At 40.2% G+C, this 19,880-nt stretch overlaps 1 protein-coding gene across 4 annotated transcripts in view; it reads right to left on the bottom strand.

The window, feature by feature from the left end:
- Positions 1–19,034, bottom strand: part of SLC25A14 (solute carrier family 25 member 14) — a 38,401-nt gene extending 19,367 nt beyond the window's left edge. The window contains exons 1-7 of one of the 4 annotated variants that reach the window (XM_023553827.2): positions 18,919–18,969; positions 18,543–18,788; positions 13,086–13,179; positions 11,034–11,181; positions 8,633–8,727; positions 7,232–7,317; positions 723–818 (exon numbers count right to left, since the gene is read on the bottom strand). In XM_023553827.2, coding sequence (XP_023409595.1) covers positions 723–818; positions 7,232–7,317; positions 8,633–8,727; positions 11,034–11,181; positions 13,086–13,179; positions 18,543–18,617 — 594 coding nt within the window. In that variant the 5' untranslated portion in view covers positions 18,618–18,788; positions 18,919–18,969. The other 3 variants (XM_064277582.1, XM_010594645.3, XM_064277581.1) reach the window with 3 other exon arrangements.
- Positions 19,035–19,880: the final 846 nt, after the last annotated feature.

The following is a 19,880-nucleotide window of genomic DNA, read 5'->3' as shown; positions in this document are numbered from 1 at the left end:
GACTGAACGATAATGTGACAAAATGTTAAAAGTTATTATCTCTAGGTAGTGGGACTACCGGATTTTTTTCTTTTCTCTATTTTCTCAATATTTTATAGTATATCTTCTACTTTTTATGAGGTAAAAAAGTAGTTTTAGGTAACTACATAAGAACTACAGAGGCTATCATAGTCACGCATTGCTGTGCTAGTATAAAACTGGCAAAAACATATTGAAGAACTAAATCCACTGTGAATTTGAACAAATCAAGACGGCTATGTCAAATAATTTAATTACTTCTCCCACACATACAATCCCTGAATATTAAGCAGAGACAAAGACCACTTATAAATTTGGTTCTTTCACAGGTGATAGGGAGTCCCTAGGTGGCGTAAATGGTTAAGTGCTCGACTACTAGCCAAAAGATTGGTGGTTAAAACCCACCCTGAGTCACCTTGGAAGACAGGCCTGGCCATCTGCTTCCGAAAGGTCACAGCCTTGAAAACCCTATGGAGCAGTTCTACTCTGCACACATGTGGTCGCCAGGAGTCAGAATCGACTTGACAGCAACTAACAATAATAACACAAGTGATGAGGAGCTCCTTACCTTATTTTTTGGGTTCTGCAAGAATCTTACATAGCATAAGGTGACAATTCACAATGGTATGGCTTTCTATAAAAATTATTCTTCGCAAATTCTAGGAACTGAAGAGTACAGAACAATATAACAAAAGAGTACTCACCCTCCACAGACCCCTGGTGCCTTCTTGTTGGTATATATCGATGAAACTGCCGATCATGCTCCCTTGGAACAAGCTTCCTTGGGCCTGCATTCGAATCTAAGGTAAGAAATGGTGAATATTTTGTTTTGACAGAGAGAACCAAAATGAGATGCTTCAACTCGCTCAAAGTTAAGAAGATACTATTTGAGAACTATCAGAAAAACTGACCTGCCACTATGACAAAATTAATGAGTTAAACTGTATATATATTAAAAACGTAATTTCTGACACAGTATATTTCTACGGAGAAATTAATTTTTGACATTTTCCAATGTCAACAAATATCCTATTAGAAAAAATTTTAATGGCTGCATAGTTTTCATTAGATGGGTGTAACAATTTATGTAACCAATCCTTTGTTGTTCTTGGACATTTAGATTCTTTCTAATTTTTCATGAAGCTTATCAAATTTTAGAGCCCTGGTGGTGCAGTGGTTAAGAGCTATGGCTGCTAACCAAAAGGTCGGCAGTACAAATCCACCAGCCACTCATTGGAAATCCTATGGGGGCAGTTCTACTCTGTCCTATAGGGTTACTATGAGTTGGAATCAACTCGACAGCAGTGGGTGGGGGAATCATGTCTTAAATGAATTATTTTCTACCTCCCAAAAAAACCAAACTCATTGCCATCAAGTCAATTCCAACTCATAGCGCCCCTATAGGGTAGAGTAGAACTGCCTCATAGGGTTTCCAAGGAATGGCTGTGGATTTGAACTGCCAACCTTTTGGTTAGCAGCAAGGCTCTTTTTTTTTTCTGCTTAATTCTTTTTTTTTTAATTTTTATTGTGCTTTAAGTGAAAGTTTACAAATCAAGTCAGTCTCTCATACAAAAATTTATAAACACCTTGCTATATACTCCTAATTGCTCTCCCTCTAATGAGACAGCACACTCCTTCCCTCCTCTATTTCTTTTCGTGGCCATCTGGCCAGCTTTTGACCCTCTCTGCCCTCTCATCTCTCCTCCAGAGAGGAGCTGCCCACATAGTCTCATGTGTCTACTTGAGCTCATTCTTCATCAGTATCATTTTCTATCCTGTAGTCCAGTCCAATTCCTGTCTGAAGAGTTGGCTTTGGGACTGACTAATTTCACTCAGCATAATGCCTTCCAGATTCCTCCATGTTATGAAATGTTTCACGGATTCATCATTGTTCTTTATCGATGCGTAGTATTCTATTATGTGAATATACCATAATTTATTTATCCATCCGTTGATGGGCACCTTGGCTGCTTTCACCTTTTTGCTATGGTAAACAGCGCTGCAATGAACACGGGTGTGTATATATCTGTTCGTGTAAAGGCTCTTATTTCTCTAGGATATATTCCAAGGAGTGGGATTGCTGGATCGTATGGTAGTTCTATTTCTAGTTTTTAAAGGAAGCGCCAAATCGATTTCCAAAGTGGTTGTACCATTTTACCTTCCCACCAGCAGTGTATAAGTGCTCCAGTGTCTCCACAACCTCTCCAACATTTATTATTTTGTGTTTTTTTGGATTAATGCCAGCCTTGTTGGAGTGAGATAGCAGTCGGGCTCTTAACCACTGAGACATCAGGGCTCCTTTCTATGCCCAAGCAGTACTTATTTTTCCTTTTCCCCAAATTTTCTTCCAACTCCGCAAATAATGACCTTAGTATGAGGAATGTGAGGCTGATGAAAATCGTCCTTAAAAAAAAAAATCAAAATTAATGTAAAAAAAAAAATCCATGAAGAACTATATATCAAAATTTTAACTGAAGACAGGATCCAGCAGGGCCAGGATTAGGGCGAGGTGAGTAAGCTGAGTCACACAAAATTTTTATTTTGTTTATCATGAGACTGAAAAGCAGAAAAGAGCTAAAGATGGAATCTTGGGTGGGAGGACAGAAACATTTCAGGCATAGAGCCCACAAATGAAACCAAGAAGTATGAAATGTAAGAGAAGAATCTAAATATTGTGGTGTCAAAACTAAAGGAGATGTCTGGAGGGGAGATAGGAGGGTAGAGAGGGTTAGAAACTGGCAAAATTGTCACGAAAGGAGAGACTGGAAGGGCTGACTCATTTGGGGGAGAGTAAGTGGGAGTATGGAGTAAGGTGTAGATAAGCTTATATGTGACAGACTGACTTGATTTGTAAACGTTCACTTAAAGCTCAATAAAAATTATTAAAAAAAAAAACTAAAGGAGGGCTTTAAGCAGGAGGAATTATTCACAATAGGTTAAGATGAGAACCAAAGTATCTGTTGGATTGGATAACGTGGACATTGCTGTTGACGCTGGGCAGCGTAGTTTCAATCAAGTAGCAGGGGAGATTGCAGCAGATTACGGAGGGAATGAAAGGTCAGAACTACTTTTGTGAAATCTAGTTCCTTCTTAAGAAAAGAATAAAGGTGGTGTTTTGAGGAAGCAAGAAGGTCAGCTGAAGTTATTTTAGGATAGGGAGACGTGAACATATTTATAATCTGACAGGAGGTAACCAGTAGAGGGAAACTCTGGCGTAGTGGTTAAGAGTTCAGTTGCTACCAAAAGGTGAGCAATTTGAATCCACCAGCTGCTCCTTGGAAACCCTATGGGACAGTTCTATTCTGTCCTATAGGGTCGCTCTAAGTCAAAATTGACTTGATGGAAACAGGTTTTTTTAACCAGTAGAGAGGAGCCCTCATGGTGCAGTAGTTAAGCACTTGGCTGCTAATTGAGAGATCAGCAGTTTGAATCCACCAGCCACTCCCTGGAAGAAAGATGTGGCCGTCTGCTCCCTTAAAGATTACCTACCGCCTTGGGAACCCTATGGGGCAGTTCTACCTTGTCCTACAGGGTCATTAAGAGTCAGATCGACTCGACAGCAGTAGGTTTGGGTTCTTTATAACCAGTAGAGGGAGCACTGGTGGTTCAGTGGTAGAATTCTTGCCTTCCCTGCGGGAAACCTGGGTGCAATTCCCTGCCAACGCATCTCACGCGCAGCCACCACCCTGTGTCAGTAGAGGCATGCTTGTTGCTATACTGTTGAACAGGTTTCAGCAGAGCTTCCACACTAAGACGGACTAGGAAGAAAGGCCTAGCAATCCACTTCCAAAAATCAGCCAATGAAAGCCCTATGGAACACAACGGTCTGATCCACAACAGATCATGGGGATGGCACAGGACCAGGCACCATTTTGTTCCACTGTGCATGGGGTCGCCATGAGTTGGAGGCTGACTCAACAGCAGCTAACAACAACAAACCAGTAGAGAGGAAGAGGCTAAAGACAGGAAAGAAAGAGGGTAAATGATAGAGAAATGTCCCTAATGAAACAGAAGGGCATGAGACCAGAGTCAAGCCACAGTTCTTAAACTTGATAGTGCATCAGAATCACCTGGAGGGCTTGTCAAACCAGACTGCTGGGCCCCATCCCACAGCTTCTGATTCAGTAGGTATGGGACGGGGCCTGAGATTTTGCATTTCTAACAAGTTCCTAGTAATGCTGATGCTGCTGGCCTGGGGTACCACTCCTGAAGAGCCACTACAGGGGAGACAAAGTAAGGACAGATACAGACGTTTAAGTTTAGAGGTGAAGGGTAGTAAGGACGGGAAGTTGAGAGTGGAAGATGAGGTCATAGGAAATGGAGCTGTCTGCTGAGAGTAAGAAGAACGAGGACCTAAAAGAAAACTTGAAGGTTTAAATATCACTGAGGATAGGAAAAGGAGCCGCCCAAGTAGAAATAAAAGGATCAAAAAGCCCAGTTGAGATTAGAAATCTTCTATCTGTACTGTCACAGTCTAAGATTGTGACTTTTCCCCCTAGCAGCACTCAATCCTACATAGGTATAAGAAAGTAAAAAGCAGACGGTAGCATTAGTCAATGGTTGTAATTTTGCCAACAAGTCAAATGGACAGAAAATTAAAATGAATGATAAAAGAGTACTTTAGGTGAGTAAGTCTAGGATCCAGATGGAAAAGAAAGTTTTAGGGAGTTAAGTATTATTATTCTTTAAAAAGCACAGTTAAACAAGTCTAAGTATTGCAGATATTCTAGCATTTTAGGATACCGTCAACTCTCTTCATAAATGCTTATTCTGTAAATCTAGAGTGATACATTCTGTAGCCAAATACTCTCACTTTAGCCCAAAAAGATCATTTCCTATCTGTTCTCCATCAACCACCACTGGTTTCTTTCATTTATGTTGTTTATTAAGTCATTCTCTCAGTTCTCAAAACTCTCTGAACTGAAATAAATCTCTTCCACTAACCTAGTCGCCTGTGGTTTCTACAGTGCTCAAATAAATAAAGCGTTTGTCCTCTTACTGTTTTCTCACATTCCCCCTAAAATAATTTTTAAAAACCTGGATCCTCTCCTACATTTTAATTATATATTTAATGCTTTACTTAATCATAAGTTTAAGTAAGTTAATAAAAACAAAATACCACTGAGATAAAAGATAAAGATTTATATTATTAAAATAAATGTTTCATTTTATAATTCAATAAAATCTGAAAGAAATCATATAAAACTTCTATCCATGAGTTTTTACCCATTGTAACTTCAGAAATCTGGTAGCCCCATAAAACATTCCACTTATATTCAAAAGAATCAGAGCCACTAACCTATACTGTTCTGGCTATTCTGAATTCAGAACATCCCAATACAGACCAAAAAATACCATTTCTAAAGCCAAGACAGGGAAAGACAGAGGCACTATGGATTTAAGGTACCTCAATTAATTACTGACTATGCTTTTTTTATGCTTTATGCAAAGGCTTTCAGCTGTGCGGATCATAACAAATTATGGATAACATTTCAAAGAACGGGAATTCCAGAACATTTAATTGTACTCATGAGGAACCTGTACATACATCAAGAGGCAGTCATTCAAACAGAACAAGGGGATATTATATGGTTTGAAGTCAGGAAAGGTGTGCGTCGGGGTTGTATCCTTTCACCATATGTATTCAATCTGCATGCTGAGCAAATAATACGAGAAGCTGGACTATGTGAAGAGGAATGGGGCAACAGGGTTGGAGGAAGACTCATTAACAACCTGCAATATGCAGATGACACAACCTTGCTTGCTGAAAGTGAAGAGGACTTGAAGCACTTACTGATGAAGATCAAAGACCACAGCCTTCAGTATGGATTATACCTCAACATAAAAAAAACACAAAAATCCTCACAACTGGACCAATAAGCAACATTATGACAAATGGAGAAAAGATTGAAGTTGTCAAGGATTTCATTTTACTTGGATCCACAATCAACACCCATGGAAGTAGCGGTCAAGAAATCAAACAACATATTGCATTGGGCAAATCTGCTGCAAAAGACCTCTTTTAAAAGTGTTAAAAAGCAAAGATGTCACCTTGAAGACTAAGGTGCACCTGACCCAAGCCATGGTGTTTTCAATCACCTCATATGCATGTGAAAGCTGGAGGATGAATACGAAAGACTAAAGAAGAATTGACGCCTTTCTACTGTGGTGTTGGTGAAGAATATCGAATATACCACGGACTGCTAAAAAGAACAAACAAGTGTGTCTTGGAAGAAATACAACCAGAATGCTCCTTAGTGGCAAGGATGGCAAGACTATGTTTCACATACTTTGGACATGTTATCAGGAGGGACCAGTCCCCGGAGAAGGACATCATGCGTGGTAAAGTAGAGGGTCAGCGAAAAAGCAGAAGACCGTCAACAAGATGGATTCACACAGTGGCTGCAACAATGGGCCCAAGCTTAACAATGATCGTGAGCATGGTGCAGGACCGGGCATTGTTTCATTCTGTTGTACATAGGGTCGCTATGAGTTGGAACCAACTCAACAGCACTTAACAGCATCAATTTATTATTATGTGTTGAACATTTTAGTGTGCTTTTTAGGTGAAAGCTTATATAGCAAATTAGTTTTCCAATCAACGATTCTTACACAAACTGTTCCATGACATTGGTTATAATCAATTAATTATTAAAAGAGGCTTCTTCCAAAACTATTATTTCGATTTACCCCCTTATTTGACACCTGGGTGTTTTCCACCTTTGGCAGAGTGCAGTCTCACCACTTTTCTATTGCTCTCTTTTAGGAGAAAACATTTGAGTTTTCCTTTTCTGACAGGGTTCCGCCTTACACAAGTTCTGGCTTTTGCAGGTTTTACTGCAGTACAAACTGAAGTAGGGGATCTGCAAATCGATTCCCTTAAAACTGCATACACCTTGGCAAGTCTTTAAGAACCTATAGGGATGAAGACCACCGGATAAATGCATAACTTAATAGATTGACTACTATTGATTATCTACTATGCACCAAGTGAATAACAGGCAGTTTACATATACTATCCGTAACCCTTAACAATCCTATGTGACTGGCATTATCTTCATTTTACAAATGAGGAAGGCTTTAGGGGTTAAATGATTTGCCCAAGGCTTTACAGCTGGCAGGTGAAAGAGTGGGGAGATGAACTCAAATCTGAATCAGAGCTCTTGTCCTTTTCACATCACACTCCATACACCCACCACCATATCTTTCTTACCTTTAGTACATCGGTGGGGTTAGCTATAGTGGAAGATATCACTCCTGACACTACCCCACAGATCATATTAATTAGAAGCGTTTCATCTGTAAAAAGGAAAGGGGGAAAAAAAAAACAAGCACGAAAGGTCTGTTTGTGTTCGGTACCAGTTTCTGAGAACAGAGTACTGAGCTATCAGAGGAAGGAAATCTTAGGCATAGAGAAAGCTTTAGAAATGAACTACAAAGTTTACGAAAATAAAGAAACCCAATTATTTTCAGACCCCAAATCAGCACTGAAATATATAAAAATGGTAAAATATAACTCATTATTTCAAAAAAAAATACCATTATTTCTAAAGGTCACTGGAACTTGTCCTAGTCATCCATGTAACTGCTAATACCCTCCATAAACTTAGAATTTGGTATTTCCCCTTCAACCATTTCAAACATCTAAAAAAACACCTTTTCTGTCTTTTTCTGCAGAAACATCAACTCTAAAGACTCAGGAACTGAATGTTGAAGAGATAAATTCTTATGTCTAAACAGAACAATTTAAATATTAATTCTGACTGCCGTAAGTCTATCCAAGCCTCTGTTGATTTACAGGAGGCTTCTGTAGTCAAATGTGACAAAGCAGTCATTTGGAACTAAATCTCCTCAGAAAAAAGAACAAAGAAACCACAGAGCATACTGTTCTAAAGTGAAAATTAAATCTTCACTACTTCTTACCATGAGGAGCCTACAAATAGAAACCAGGTAAACACAAGTGAAGAATCTGTGAAAGGAAATTATTTTAGAGAGATTTGGAGGGGAACCCTTCAGGCTCCTCAAAGAAGAGGCTCCAGGAAAAGTTGATTTAGGACAGTAAAGTGATGCAAAGAACATTACTAACCAAAAGGCTCTCCAGCTGTTCCCAACCATCCAGCAGCCCCAGGCCTGCGGTAAGATGAGCATTTAGTATAGTATCAGGCTGGAAATGCTGCGGCAGCAAATAGGCATATGATAATGCTGAGTGTGGGTAGGGTGGCCACAGGTACATCAGAATCTAGCATATAACCGCCTAAAATGATTTCACTCAAGTAAAGCTTATCAAAATTGGCAGCTAGAGAATTTGCTATAGTTGAAATCCTCTTGCTCATGAAGACAGCATTAATTTTTCTGGACAAGGTTATTCCATGTTCCCTCTGGAGTGGCCAGAACCGTTTTTTTTTTTAATGCTGGGAAAAGGGACAAACTTGAAGAATAGGTCCCTCTAACCGATACATCACTTCTGCAAGGATTTCTCTCAAGTCAGCACAAGCACACTTTGTCTTTACAATGACTGCCAGCCATCCTCAGGCACCCCATAATTGAATCTAAGCATGATTTCAATAATCCCTTTGAGTATCACTCCAAAAGAGAGGGAGGGGTCTATACTGACCTTCCAAACGTTCTACAAATAATCGTTTCAAGCTTTGGTAAATGCCAATTTTAATGGTGCCATATGATGCCTGTCTTAGTAAAGCAGGGGCAATTCTGCCAAAAAGAAAGAAAGGAAAGTCAGTTATATTCAATACACATTTGAAGAATACACATATCTAGACAGCTTACTCATTACCCACCTCACTCCATTACCCACCTCACTCCACCCAACAACAGCAGAATATGCAATTTTTCAAGCACTCATGGAACATTCACCAAGATAGACCATATCCTAGCTCATAAAACAAACCTCAATAAATTGAAAAAAACTGAAATCATATACAGTATGTTCTCCAACCATAATGGAATCAAACTAGGAATCAGTAAGAAAGGGAACAAGAAGATCATCGAACACTCGGAAATTAAACAACACACTTCTAAACAATCCATGGGTCAAAGAGAAAGTCTCAAATTAAAAAAAAAAAAAACAAATGAAAATGAAAACGCAACATATTAAAACACGTGGGATGCAATCAAAGCAGGGCTGAGAGGGAAATTTATAGCATGAAATGCTTACATTAGAAAAGAAGAAAAATCTCGAATCAATAATCTAAGTTCCTACCTCAAGAAATTAGAAAAAAGGACAAAATAAACCCAAAGCAAGCAGAGGAAGGATATAATGAAGAGCATAAATCAATAAAACTGGAAACAAGAAAACAATGAAAAATCAGTGAAACAAAAAGCTGACTCTCTGAAACAAATCGATAAATTGATAAACCTCTAACAAGTCTCATAATGATAAAAAGAGAGAAGACACAAATCACCAATATCAGGATGTAACAGAGGATATAATCATAAATCCTGCAGCTATTAAGGACCCCTGGTGGCTCAGTGGTTAAGAGCTCGGCTGCTAACCAAAAGGGCAGCAGTTTCAATCCACCAGATGCTCCTTGGAAAAACTATGGGGCAGCTATTAAAAAGGATAAGGGAATATTATAAATAATTTTACGCTCATAAACTGTCAACAACTTAGATAAAATAGACTAATTTCTCAAAAAGCACCAACTACCAAAGCTCAAGGATGAAATAGACAATCTGAATCGTCTCACAACCATTAAAGAAATCGAATCCATAATTTAAAAGCTCCTAAAAAAGAAATCTCCAGGCCCAGCTCACTTTACTAGACAATTCTACTAAACATTTCAAGATTAACACCACTCTCACATAATCTCTTCCAGAAACAGAAGAGGGAACCCTGATGCCAAATCCAGACAAAGACTAGAAAAAAAGAAAATTACAGAACAATATCTCTCATGACCTTAGATGCAAAAATCCCCAACAAAATATTAGCAAATTGGATCCAGAGATACATAAAAAGAATTATACACCACCTCATAGAGATTTTTTTTTTAAATCAACCTCTACTTCCTAACAGTTACAGATGCATCTTCAAGCCAACAATAAGGAGGTATTGGAGCCAAGATCTCACCCTATTTAAGTTCTGCTTATAAACTGGAGGCATTCTCCCTGATACCTTCTTTGAGATTCCTCCAAACTGCAGAACTATACTTTAGGAGTTATAAATAGGAAGACAGTGGCAGCTCAGATAGTTGGGACTAAAAAATGATGACTAAATATGCGTGTTTCTGATTTTATTACTTGCTATCAGAAAAAAAAAAATATCTTGTGATTACCTATGCCTATGAAAGAAAGGTAAAACAGACGATCCATGAATCACTTACTTTTAGCTTCAGGATGTATTATTTGATTTTTTTTTTCCTCACAAGTATCACAAGCTAATAATGAAACTGATGTTCACTCTCTGAGCACATAAACTGGTAGCCTGGGAATCTGGCAGCAGGTAAACTACAGACTGGACAACAAGCCACAAACTGATGGCCAAGCAAAAGTTGGCCCTCAGGAAAAAAAGGGTCTCTCTCATTCTACATTTTCTGTTTAAACTGCCAAAACTGTATTTATTTAAAAAGGAAAATTTCATAAGAAGTTCAGTATCTGCCAACTCAGGAACAATACCAAAAAAAACATAAACAGTTAACCGGTGCTGCTATTAACAGTGGCTATCAATGACCTTCAGGCTACACCGATACACTCATTTTACGTGTATCACTTACAGCCCAGATAAACGTAAAATCCAAAGCTCACAACTTGCAAGCAGGTAAAATATAAACTGGCACATCGATACTGAATTACAAGTTCAGATGGTGAATATGAAGGACACAGACTGGATAATGGCTTCTAAAAAAAATTTCTATTCCAATTACTGTTGATACTTGGTGGGGTACCTTTCTCCATGTGGTTTGGTGCTACCTGCTTTCATGAAAATCCTTCCCCAAAAAAACTCATCTAATAGATTTTTTAAAAATTTCTATTCATGATGTAAGGAAAGAATCCAATCTTACCCTGAATACAGAGCCAACACACCTTCTTCTTTATAAATTCGGAATAAAGCATGAAACATCCCTCTGTATTTTATCTCTTTGAAGCGGACATCAATGCTTTGACCTTGAACTTGAAGTCTTGTCTTAGTAAGGTCCACAGGAAAAGTTCCTATTTAAAAACACTCTTTTAGAAGTATTTCCAAAGAGTAACAGTTAAATTTTGGCTGAATTTAAGCCAAAGACAATTTTTGAAAGGTAAGACAAAGTCCTTTTTGTAACAAACAGAAGATACCGACTAGAATATCACTGTCAAAGAACAAGAGTCATACACGGTAAAGTGAAATGTACCATACTGTACCCATCAGCATGATTTGACACACAATATAACTGAAACTGGTATAGTTTCAGTTAAGATGGTCCTAATATAATTCAAAATCATTTCAATTTTGTTTTAATTTCATCTGTAATGTACCAAAAACCCGTTGCTGTCGAGTCGATTCAGACTCATAGCGACCCTATAAGACAGAGTAGAACTGCCCCCATAGAGTTTCCAAGGAGCACCTGGTAGATTTGAACTGCTGACCTTTTGATTAGCAGCCATAGCTCTTAACCACTACACCACTAGTGTTTTCCTGTAATGTACAATCTGGCATTTATTCTGTCTCTTCTGCCACCCCCAACCTTAACCCCCTCCACCTTTCCCTCATAAAATCTCCCAAAATTTTCACAAGGATAGGAAAGCAATGAATTGCTGCCCCAGCTGCTCTTATACAGTATTACAAAGTTTTGTTTTATCCATTAATAAGAAACAAACAGGTCCCTAATACTATGAAAGATAATAGTAAAGTTCTATTTGGCTCCACTCATCCTGGTTCCTTAGGTAATTCAGAACTAATACTGGCAGAGCGCTTGTGGAAAAAAATGTATCTCTTTAGTATGTAGCTTTTTTCCCTTTAAAAAAATTATATTGTGGTAAAATATATATAACATAATATTTTCTATTTTAGCTATTTTTAAATATACAATTCAGTGACATTAATTACATGTACCATTTTGTACAACCATCACCGCTATCCATTTCCAAAATTTTTATTACCCTAAACAGAAACTCAACACCCCTTCAGCAATAATTCCCCATTTCCCTCTTCCCACAGCCCCTAGTAGCCACTAATAAACATTTGTTGCTATGCATTTCCGTTTTAGATATTTCATGCAAGTGGGATCCTACGATATTTGTTCTTTTATGTATTACTGAGACAGTCAGCACTATTTCACTCAGCATGTTTTTGCAGGACTGGGCAACATCTCATTCTGTTATAAATAAGGCCTCCATGAATCTGAGGTGACTCAATTCAGCATGCATTTTTTGAGGTATTTTTTAAAATACATTCTTAAAATGTATTTCTCTCATTATGTCACCACACAGAATGGTCATTACATTGTCAAAATATGTTTCAAGGAGTATTTCAGGGTCTACAAGCTAACAAGATGATTACGTAGCTCTGGTCACTGATAACCCTGGTATCCCAACACCAGAGCATATGCCAAGAAAGTCCACAAAGATTGATGGCTTATAGTCATTTCTCAATAATCCAGGAAAGAGACAATTTGGGAGATGGGGGAAAAAAATCCTTAAAATATTTTGAAACTAAAATAAAACAGAGAAGGGGCTCATAATTCATTTTTCTTCTAAAATGGGGCAGAGGTTTGAAAAAAAGGAGTTTGGATAATTACTAAGGAGCTTATAAACAACTTCAAAGAGAGATTATTAGTACAGGAATACAGCAGAACTCCTTATTGTGTCCAACTCCTTCTATATCTTCATGCATATTACTTAAGCCTGGCAAATTAACCAATCATTAGAATAATAAAAAAGCTCCCTACATTTGACTTTTCTTGCTTCACTTGTTATTATCATTAGTAGTATTTTCTCAGAAAATATTTGAGACAATAACTTTTGAAACAAATAGGGTGAACTTCTTACTTTTTCTTTAGTTTTCACAAAAGATAACTGTCACTGTTAGCTACCATTTATACCACAAGGGGCAGATTTGTCATTTTTCCAATTCTTACCAAACTCAGCAACGATAGAGGCAAGGCCGCCATATACAAAGGGTTTCCAATTCAGACCAGACATCTCATGGCTTACAGTGGTACTTTTCTGGTGCTAAAAATAAACATACATCAGAACAAGGCACAAGAGCAAGGAGCATTTGTTAGTGTCTGATCGTATAATTTATATCAACAAAATTGGCAAATAAAACAGATGAAGAGCAAAAAGCTCACCAATTGTGATGACACAAAATGGCGCGTCCTGTTTTATGTGCTAGATAATGATGAATTTGTCTTTACTGCCATTCTACAGGGACAGGCGTGAGATTTCACTCAAACCCTTTGCCCTTCATTCTCTCTACTTTCAGTTACCCCATTCCCACCCACAGATGAGGCTCAGTCCATCCAACACACTGAACTTAGACATTCAACCAGACAATTACAAGTGAATGAACCAGGAGTTCAAATTATACAGGCTGAGGCATCTCATAAAAGCAGTTCATAGTATTCAGTTAGCTTGAATCCGGTGCGAAGCACTAGCTTGCACGTACCCTTTCATTCTTAGCCTTCTCGACTCTCCACTAAACTTTAGGGTTTTAGTTTCTTCCAGCAACTTCTAGCTATACCCCACCTGTCCCCACTAGGCCCAGGCTGAGCTAAGCACCTTTCCATCTTCCTTCTTGGCCCAACAGAAATGACAGCGATATGGATGATGTCTCTCTTCTCTCCAACATTTAACATAATGCATCTAGTGGATGTCCTTGTCCGTCTCCGTGGCCTTTTAAAACACATACGTACAAATCCTGTTTTTCTTTTTTGTTCTGGTTCTTTAACACTATATTCTGCTCCCCTTCCCCATTAGACTTATCATGTTCCATCTTTTCAGTAGTTTCCTCTGTTCCTGCCACTCCCAGCTCTTTCTCTGGTGGATTTTATTTTTCCCACAGCTCTAGCCTCTAGGCCAGTGTGTTTTCAAATTTTCGTGTGCACCAGAAACACCTAGAAGGCTTATCAAAACAGAGACTGCTGGGCCGCACCTCCAGAGTTTCTGATTGGTGGTTTGGGTCTTGCCCTGATAATTGGGAAGTTCCCAAATAATGCTGCCGCTTCTACACTGTTAAGAACCACTGCTGCAGGTACGCCGACTGAATCCTGGTCCAGCTAAAAGTAATCTCTTTTCTTGGGATGGACTCTCAGATTTCTTTTAAATATTCCTCCTTCACAGCTTCACAATATGCATACTTCTGAATTTCAAAAGCAACTTCAAGTGGCTCATGGTCAGGAATAGAGACTGTGAAGTCAAACTGGCTGGGTTCAAATACTGACTCTACCACTTACTAGCTCTGTGACCTTGGGCAAGTTACTTAACCTCTTTGTGCCTCTGTTTTCCAACTGTAAAATGAGAATAATAATAAAAATTATAGGGTTATTTTGAAAATTAAATAATATATATGTGAAACACCTAGAAAAGTGTACCTGACATCTTGCTCAATAATCTTGGCTATTATTACTACATTTTTGAAAATTTAAGTGCCCAAATTTACATCTTAACATCTTACTGGCTGCCTACACTCCCTCCCACCGCCGCCGCCCAATCTAGGGGTTAGTGCCGTTGAGTCACAGTCTCTTTTTAGGGGAGACACAGTATTTCGCTTTCTTTCCAAATAAGGAATTCTCTGTAACTAAGCACAGAACAATTTTCCAGAAAGATCAGCAAACATGCAGGCTAATGCCTTAGTTACAGGGCACAAAAATAATTAAGGAAATTTGCTTTCAATAGTGTCATCGGCCAGTCCATTTGACATACAGAGTGTGGAATACATAGCCCTTTTGGAGGAAAGTTGTTGAAAGAAACTCTAAAAAGCAAAATAGGAATAAAGCCAAAAGGGGGGGAAAACATCTTAACCACTGCGTCAATATCAGCTGCAGCTTGAAATGGTCTTGAGTAATAACTGCTATCTTCTCAACTTTTCAGCCATGTCCACATACTAACATTAGGATCAATAGTAAAACGTGACACATAAGAAAGTAGCCATGATAAAGCAAGGGTCATAGCGTATGCCCTCTTTGAGTTTGAGGGAGAAAATGCACTCTTCATTCACCAATTTAGAGATTCTCCCAAAGTCTTAAATGTTTCGGACTGCTGCTGTGTTTCTCTCCAAAGCTTTCTCTTTACGTCTTCTTTCAACTCTTCTCATTACAGAGAAAGCCTCTATCAGAGCTTCCGCTTCTGTAAAAATTTACAGCCTTGAAAACCCTATATGACAATTCTACTCTGTCCTATAGGGTTGCTACAGGTTGGAATCCACTCGTCGGCAGTGGGTTTTTTGGTTTGGTACCAGCCTTATAATAAGGAAGATGTGCTCAGGGTTCAGGGAGCAATAATGAACCAGAGGAAGGCAGGGGGCTGGACCATGGCAGGGAGCACAAAGACTAGTCACTGAATCTTAGGTAAGCCAGCCAAGTGGTTCCCTAGTAAAGTTTTCACAATTCTGGGGCAAAATGGAAAAAAATAAAGGCATCCGGTGCCTTTTTATCAGTTAAATGTATTTAATTTAAAGGAGTATTATTATGAAATTATGTTCTTCCTATTCCTCGAGCATTAAAAAATATTACGTTTCTGTATGAAATGATGGTAATAGTAGCTGGCAGTTGATGCAGGTTAGTGCCTTACTTGGCAAAATAAGATTGACTACACTATATTTGCACCCCCTCCCCACACTTACATTTAAATTTTATTAGTCCATAATATCCAAAAGTCTGGGGACCACTGGCTAAACCTAACATTGCTACCACCACTACCACCACCTCCTTACCCCCATCTGATAGTAGAAGTAAAATCCCTTGCCCTCCAACGCTAGGAAAGAACCATCTTATGAAGCAGCTCTGTATCATACAGTAGGTCTGATTCAGACAGTCCTTCCTCATTCTGGGAAACCCTGGTGGTGCAGTGGTTAAGAGATATGGCTGCTAACCAAAAGGTCGGCAGCTCAAATACACCAGACGCTCCTTGGAAACCATATGGGGAAGTTCTACTCTGTCCTATAGGGTTGCTATGAGCCAAAAATCTGCCTTTCTCTAGTTTTCCTTCATTCTTGGGAGGCAATATTGAACAAATTTATTCTTTTTTCCTATGGGAATCCTTCAAATATTTAAAGACAGCTATCATGTCTTTTTTTTTTTTTTATCATGTCTTAAAAAAAAAGATTTTTTCTTTTTTATCATGTCTTATCTTTCTCGGGCTAAATATCCACAATCATGTTCTTCATCCTATTATATTCCAATGACTACAACTGGAATCTGAAGCAGATTTTGGGGGACCGTATCACACTGTTGAATCATTAAGCTGTCAGCTAAAACTGCCAAGTCTTTTACATACGGCTATATGCACGCATGATGTTAACGTCTCACCTATTCTACAATTGTGCAATGGTTTTCTAAACCTTCAGTTATCCCTTATCTTAATCCCAGCCATAAAAAAAAGACCAGAATGAGATTTATCCCCTATTTGCCCCATGTTATTTCCTCTCCTAATTATGTAAGATCCTTGAAGGCAGACACCATGTCTCACAGTACTTTTTATAACCCTCAGAATAGTTTGCACGGAATTGAGTACACATTAAGTAAGTGGTTGGTGTTCCACGGTGACATCCTTTATCCGTGCATACAGCCTATATGTAAAAGACTATAGGGGAAACCACAAAGCTAACTTGCTGGACCTGAATGACACTATACACTGTGTTAAACAGGACAGGCTCCTCATCCCCAGGGGTTCTCTGTTTATCCCCTTCCCTTGCTTTTGTTGCAGAGAATTACTTGTGTAAAATAGCCCAATCCCTCTAAAAACGATTGTGACTTGTGGGGGCTATACCCAGATATGGATCAAAGGAAAGAAGTCATATCTGAGTTAAAACAGAAATAGAGTACTTAAATATTTTTATTATATAAAGAAGCCAATGAAGATTGTTTTCAAAATGCAGATATGTATTCTGAATATCTGAATAAACAAAATGATAGCCTAAAAATGAGAATAAGAATGTCCTAGAATACAAATTACATAGCCCTACGCTACTCCTACAGGGTCTTATTCGGTCGCTATGAGTTGGCATCGACTTGATGGCAACAGTTTTTACACTACTCTAGGAGTTCTAGTGGTGCAGTGGTTAAGAGCTCAGGCTGCTAACCAAAGGGTCAGCAGTTTGAATCCACCAGCCACTTCTTGGAAACCCTATGGGACGGTTCTATTCTGTCATATAGGGTTGCTATAAGTTGGAATCAACTCGACGGCAAAGGGTTTGGTTTGGTTTTGGACACTACTCCAAAGATCTGCTCAGGAAAACCTGGGTGCCTTTCTGGCTTTCTCCTTAAGAAAGGGTAAACATTACAGATTCTCAGATTTAGGAGGTAACAAAGGAGAGCCAAACATTTATTGAAGGTTCATGAAATGCCCAAACCTGCAATGGGTATAACCATCATGTCAAAACAAACAAACAAACAAACTCAGAACAAATGTTCTAACACCATGACAATATTTACCATTCAACCTGTCTTTCCTGGATAATCAAGGAGATGGGGGTGGTGGGGATAAAAGTCGTATGAAATATAGTACTTGCCTTTCAAGAGCTTATAAGCTGGTGGAAGAAATCAAAGTAGTTCATTAGAGAAAAAGAGACAATCAGTATGGCCTTGAATATTTTGAACCGGCTTATGGAGATGATGGAACTGAAAAAGGGCCTTGACAGAGGGCAGGCAGGATATGGACAGGTATAGATAAGGGAGGGGAGAGGGGAGGGCAACAGGATAAACAAGGACAAGAATGTGGGAACATGCATAGCATGTGGAGGCAGGTGTCAACACGGTTTGTGCTGAGAAGGAAGAAAGCAACCTAAGAGGTACAGAGAATTCCCTTGACTGACTGAAACAATACGAGACAAGAAATATCTAAGAAACAGCTTATGTTGAAAGGCTTGAAACCAAGGGGGGGGGGAGGCCACTGTAAGTGGCTGAACAGGAAAGTGGCTCGAGGAAATTCACATTTTAGTTAGCCTAGGAGGACTGCAGCAAGCACAGTGGATTACACATGGGAAAGGCCGGGACGGCTTAAGATGGTGGGAAGTAAAGCAGACAGGGATGTTTGCAGGCGGTGAGGTTTGATTTAAACTTCTTAAATGGAGACAGAAAGGAACTTGATGATGTAGGGGATGAAAGCCAGGGAAGAGTTCTTGAAGATTCTACGCATCCCTAGCCTGGAAAAACACAAGGAATCACTGACAGACAACTACAAATGTCTGCCGTTTCCTTGCATGAAAAACTAATTCATCTTTGGTAATGGCTGTCATCCCAATTAAGTAACTGAACTGCATTTTAATAGATGCCTTCAATGCCTCAACCTCAAGGAGTGGCAGGAGGGAGAAACCGAAGGGGGCATCATCTTTCAACAGCATCCCTCACACTAATACAATGGAGGTGTTTGCTTACTCCGCTTGCAATCACCGCCGCCGTTGCAAACTTCACCCTTAGAAAAATTAGGATTATTCCGGGAAAGATACCCATTCACCCTCTGGGTAGCCGGATCTTGCCAGTTCCTCAGCTGTCAGAGCGAGTTCGTGGAGAGAAGGGAGGCGCCTGAAGGAGGCGGCCTCCCAGGGGGGTCGAGAAGCAGGGTTCAATCGAAGAAGTAAAACCACCGATGCCAGGAGAGTGAAAGACAGGGAAGGGACTCAGCTGAGGGGAGAGAGAGACCAGAGGACCGTTAAGCCCCTCCCAGGCCGGGAACCAGGCCAGCCCGGCCCCGCGCGGCTTGGCGCGGCCCAGCCCCGCTCCCCGGCCTGGAAATCCAGGAGCTCCCCCTCACCTGCTCGGCCTCATCGGATGACTGGGAAGCCGAGGCTCCCACAGTCGGAAACGCCACCGCAATGCCAACCCGGAAGCATTGAGACCAGCGGAAGTAACAAGGCGTCGCCCGGGCAACACTGGCGCAGCCGTGCCAACTCCACCTTCTCTAAAAAAAAAAAAAAAAAAATTTTTTTTTTTTTAAAAAGACGCGAAGTGGGAGGTGGAAACGACAGTGCCCGAAGAGGAGGGTAGTGCCGGCTGATGGTGGAAATGCCCAAAGGGGGCACCTGACTTTCGAGAGGTGGACGGAGAGGGAGCTAAGGCGTGAGGGTTTGGCGGCATCTGCAGTTAACATGCTCGCCGGCGGGGGGCAGACGTGTCGCTTGGGCACGGCTTTTCCCACCCGGCCCGCACGCACTAGGATTGGGGGACCAGAGGGGCGGGGTAAGAAGAGAGGGGCTAGCGGGGCGGGGGCGGGGCAAACTGAGTGGTGGGGCGGGGCGAGAGGTACCAGGGGCGTGGCTAGAGAGCTACGACGGGTGGGGCAAGTGCTGTGATGGAGTGATGGCGTGAGCCCCCCCGCACGCACAGAGCACGAAAAAGGAGGGAAAGCGAGCGGGGTGGGGCGAAGAGCTTAAGACCCAAGTAGGAGAATGAGGGAAAGAGGGTAAGCAGTATTTAGTGAGGTGCCTGAGGGTGGAAATAAAGATCAATGAAGCAAATAAACCTCAGCACCTAGTGGGCATCTAAGTTAGTGACTTAAGAGGTAGACTCAGGCCCTGTCCTCAAAGCTTAGGACTTCAGTTGAGAAAGAGCGAGAAAAACAGAAGAGTGAAACGTTCCGGGGAGGAGTCCGAGTGATTCTGCCTCACATTCAGCCAAAAAATGATGAGCTAGCGGGGCGGCCTGCTTCTGGCTTGAGGAAGGAGTGCCACAAAGCCCCCTGGGTGATCCTGTTAGCCTCTGGGTTACATCTGGCTG

This window comes from Loxodonta africana, chromosome X (assembly GCF_030014295.1).
Source record: "Loxodonta africana isolate mLoxAfr1 chromosome X, mLoxAfr1.hap2, whole genome shotgun sequence".
NCBI classification, from domain to species: Eukaryota; Metazoa; Chordata; class Mammalia; order Proboscidea; family Elephantidae; genus Loxodonta; species Loxodonta africana.
Note: the sequence above shows the minus strand (reverse complement) of the source record. Positions and strands in the feature narration are given on the sequence as shown.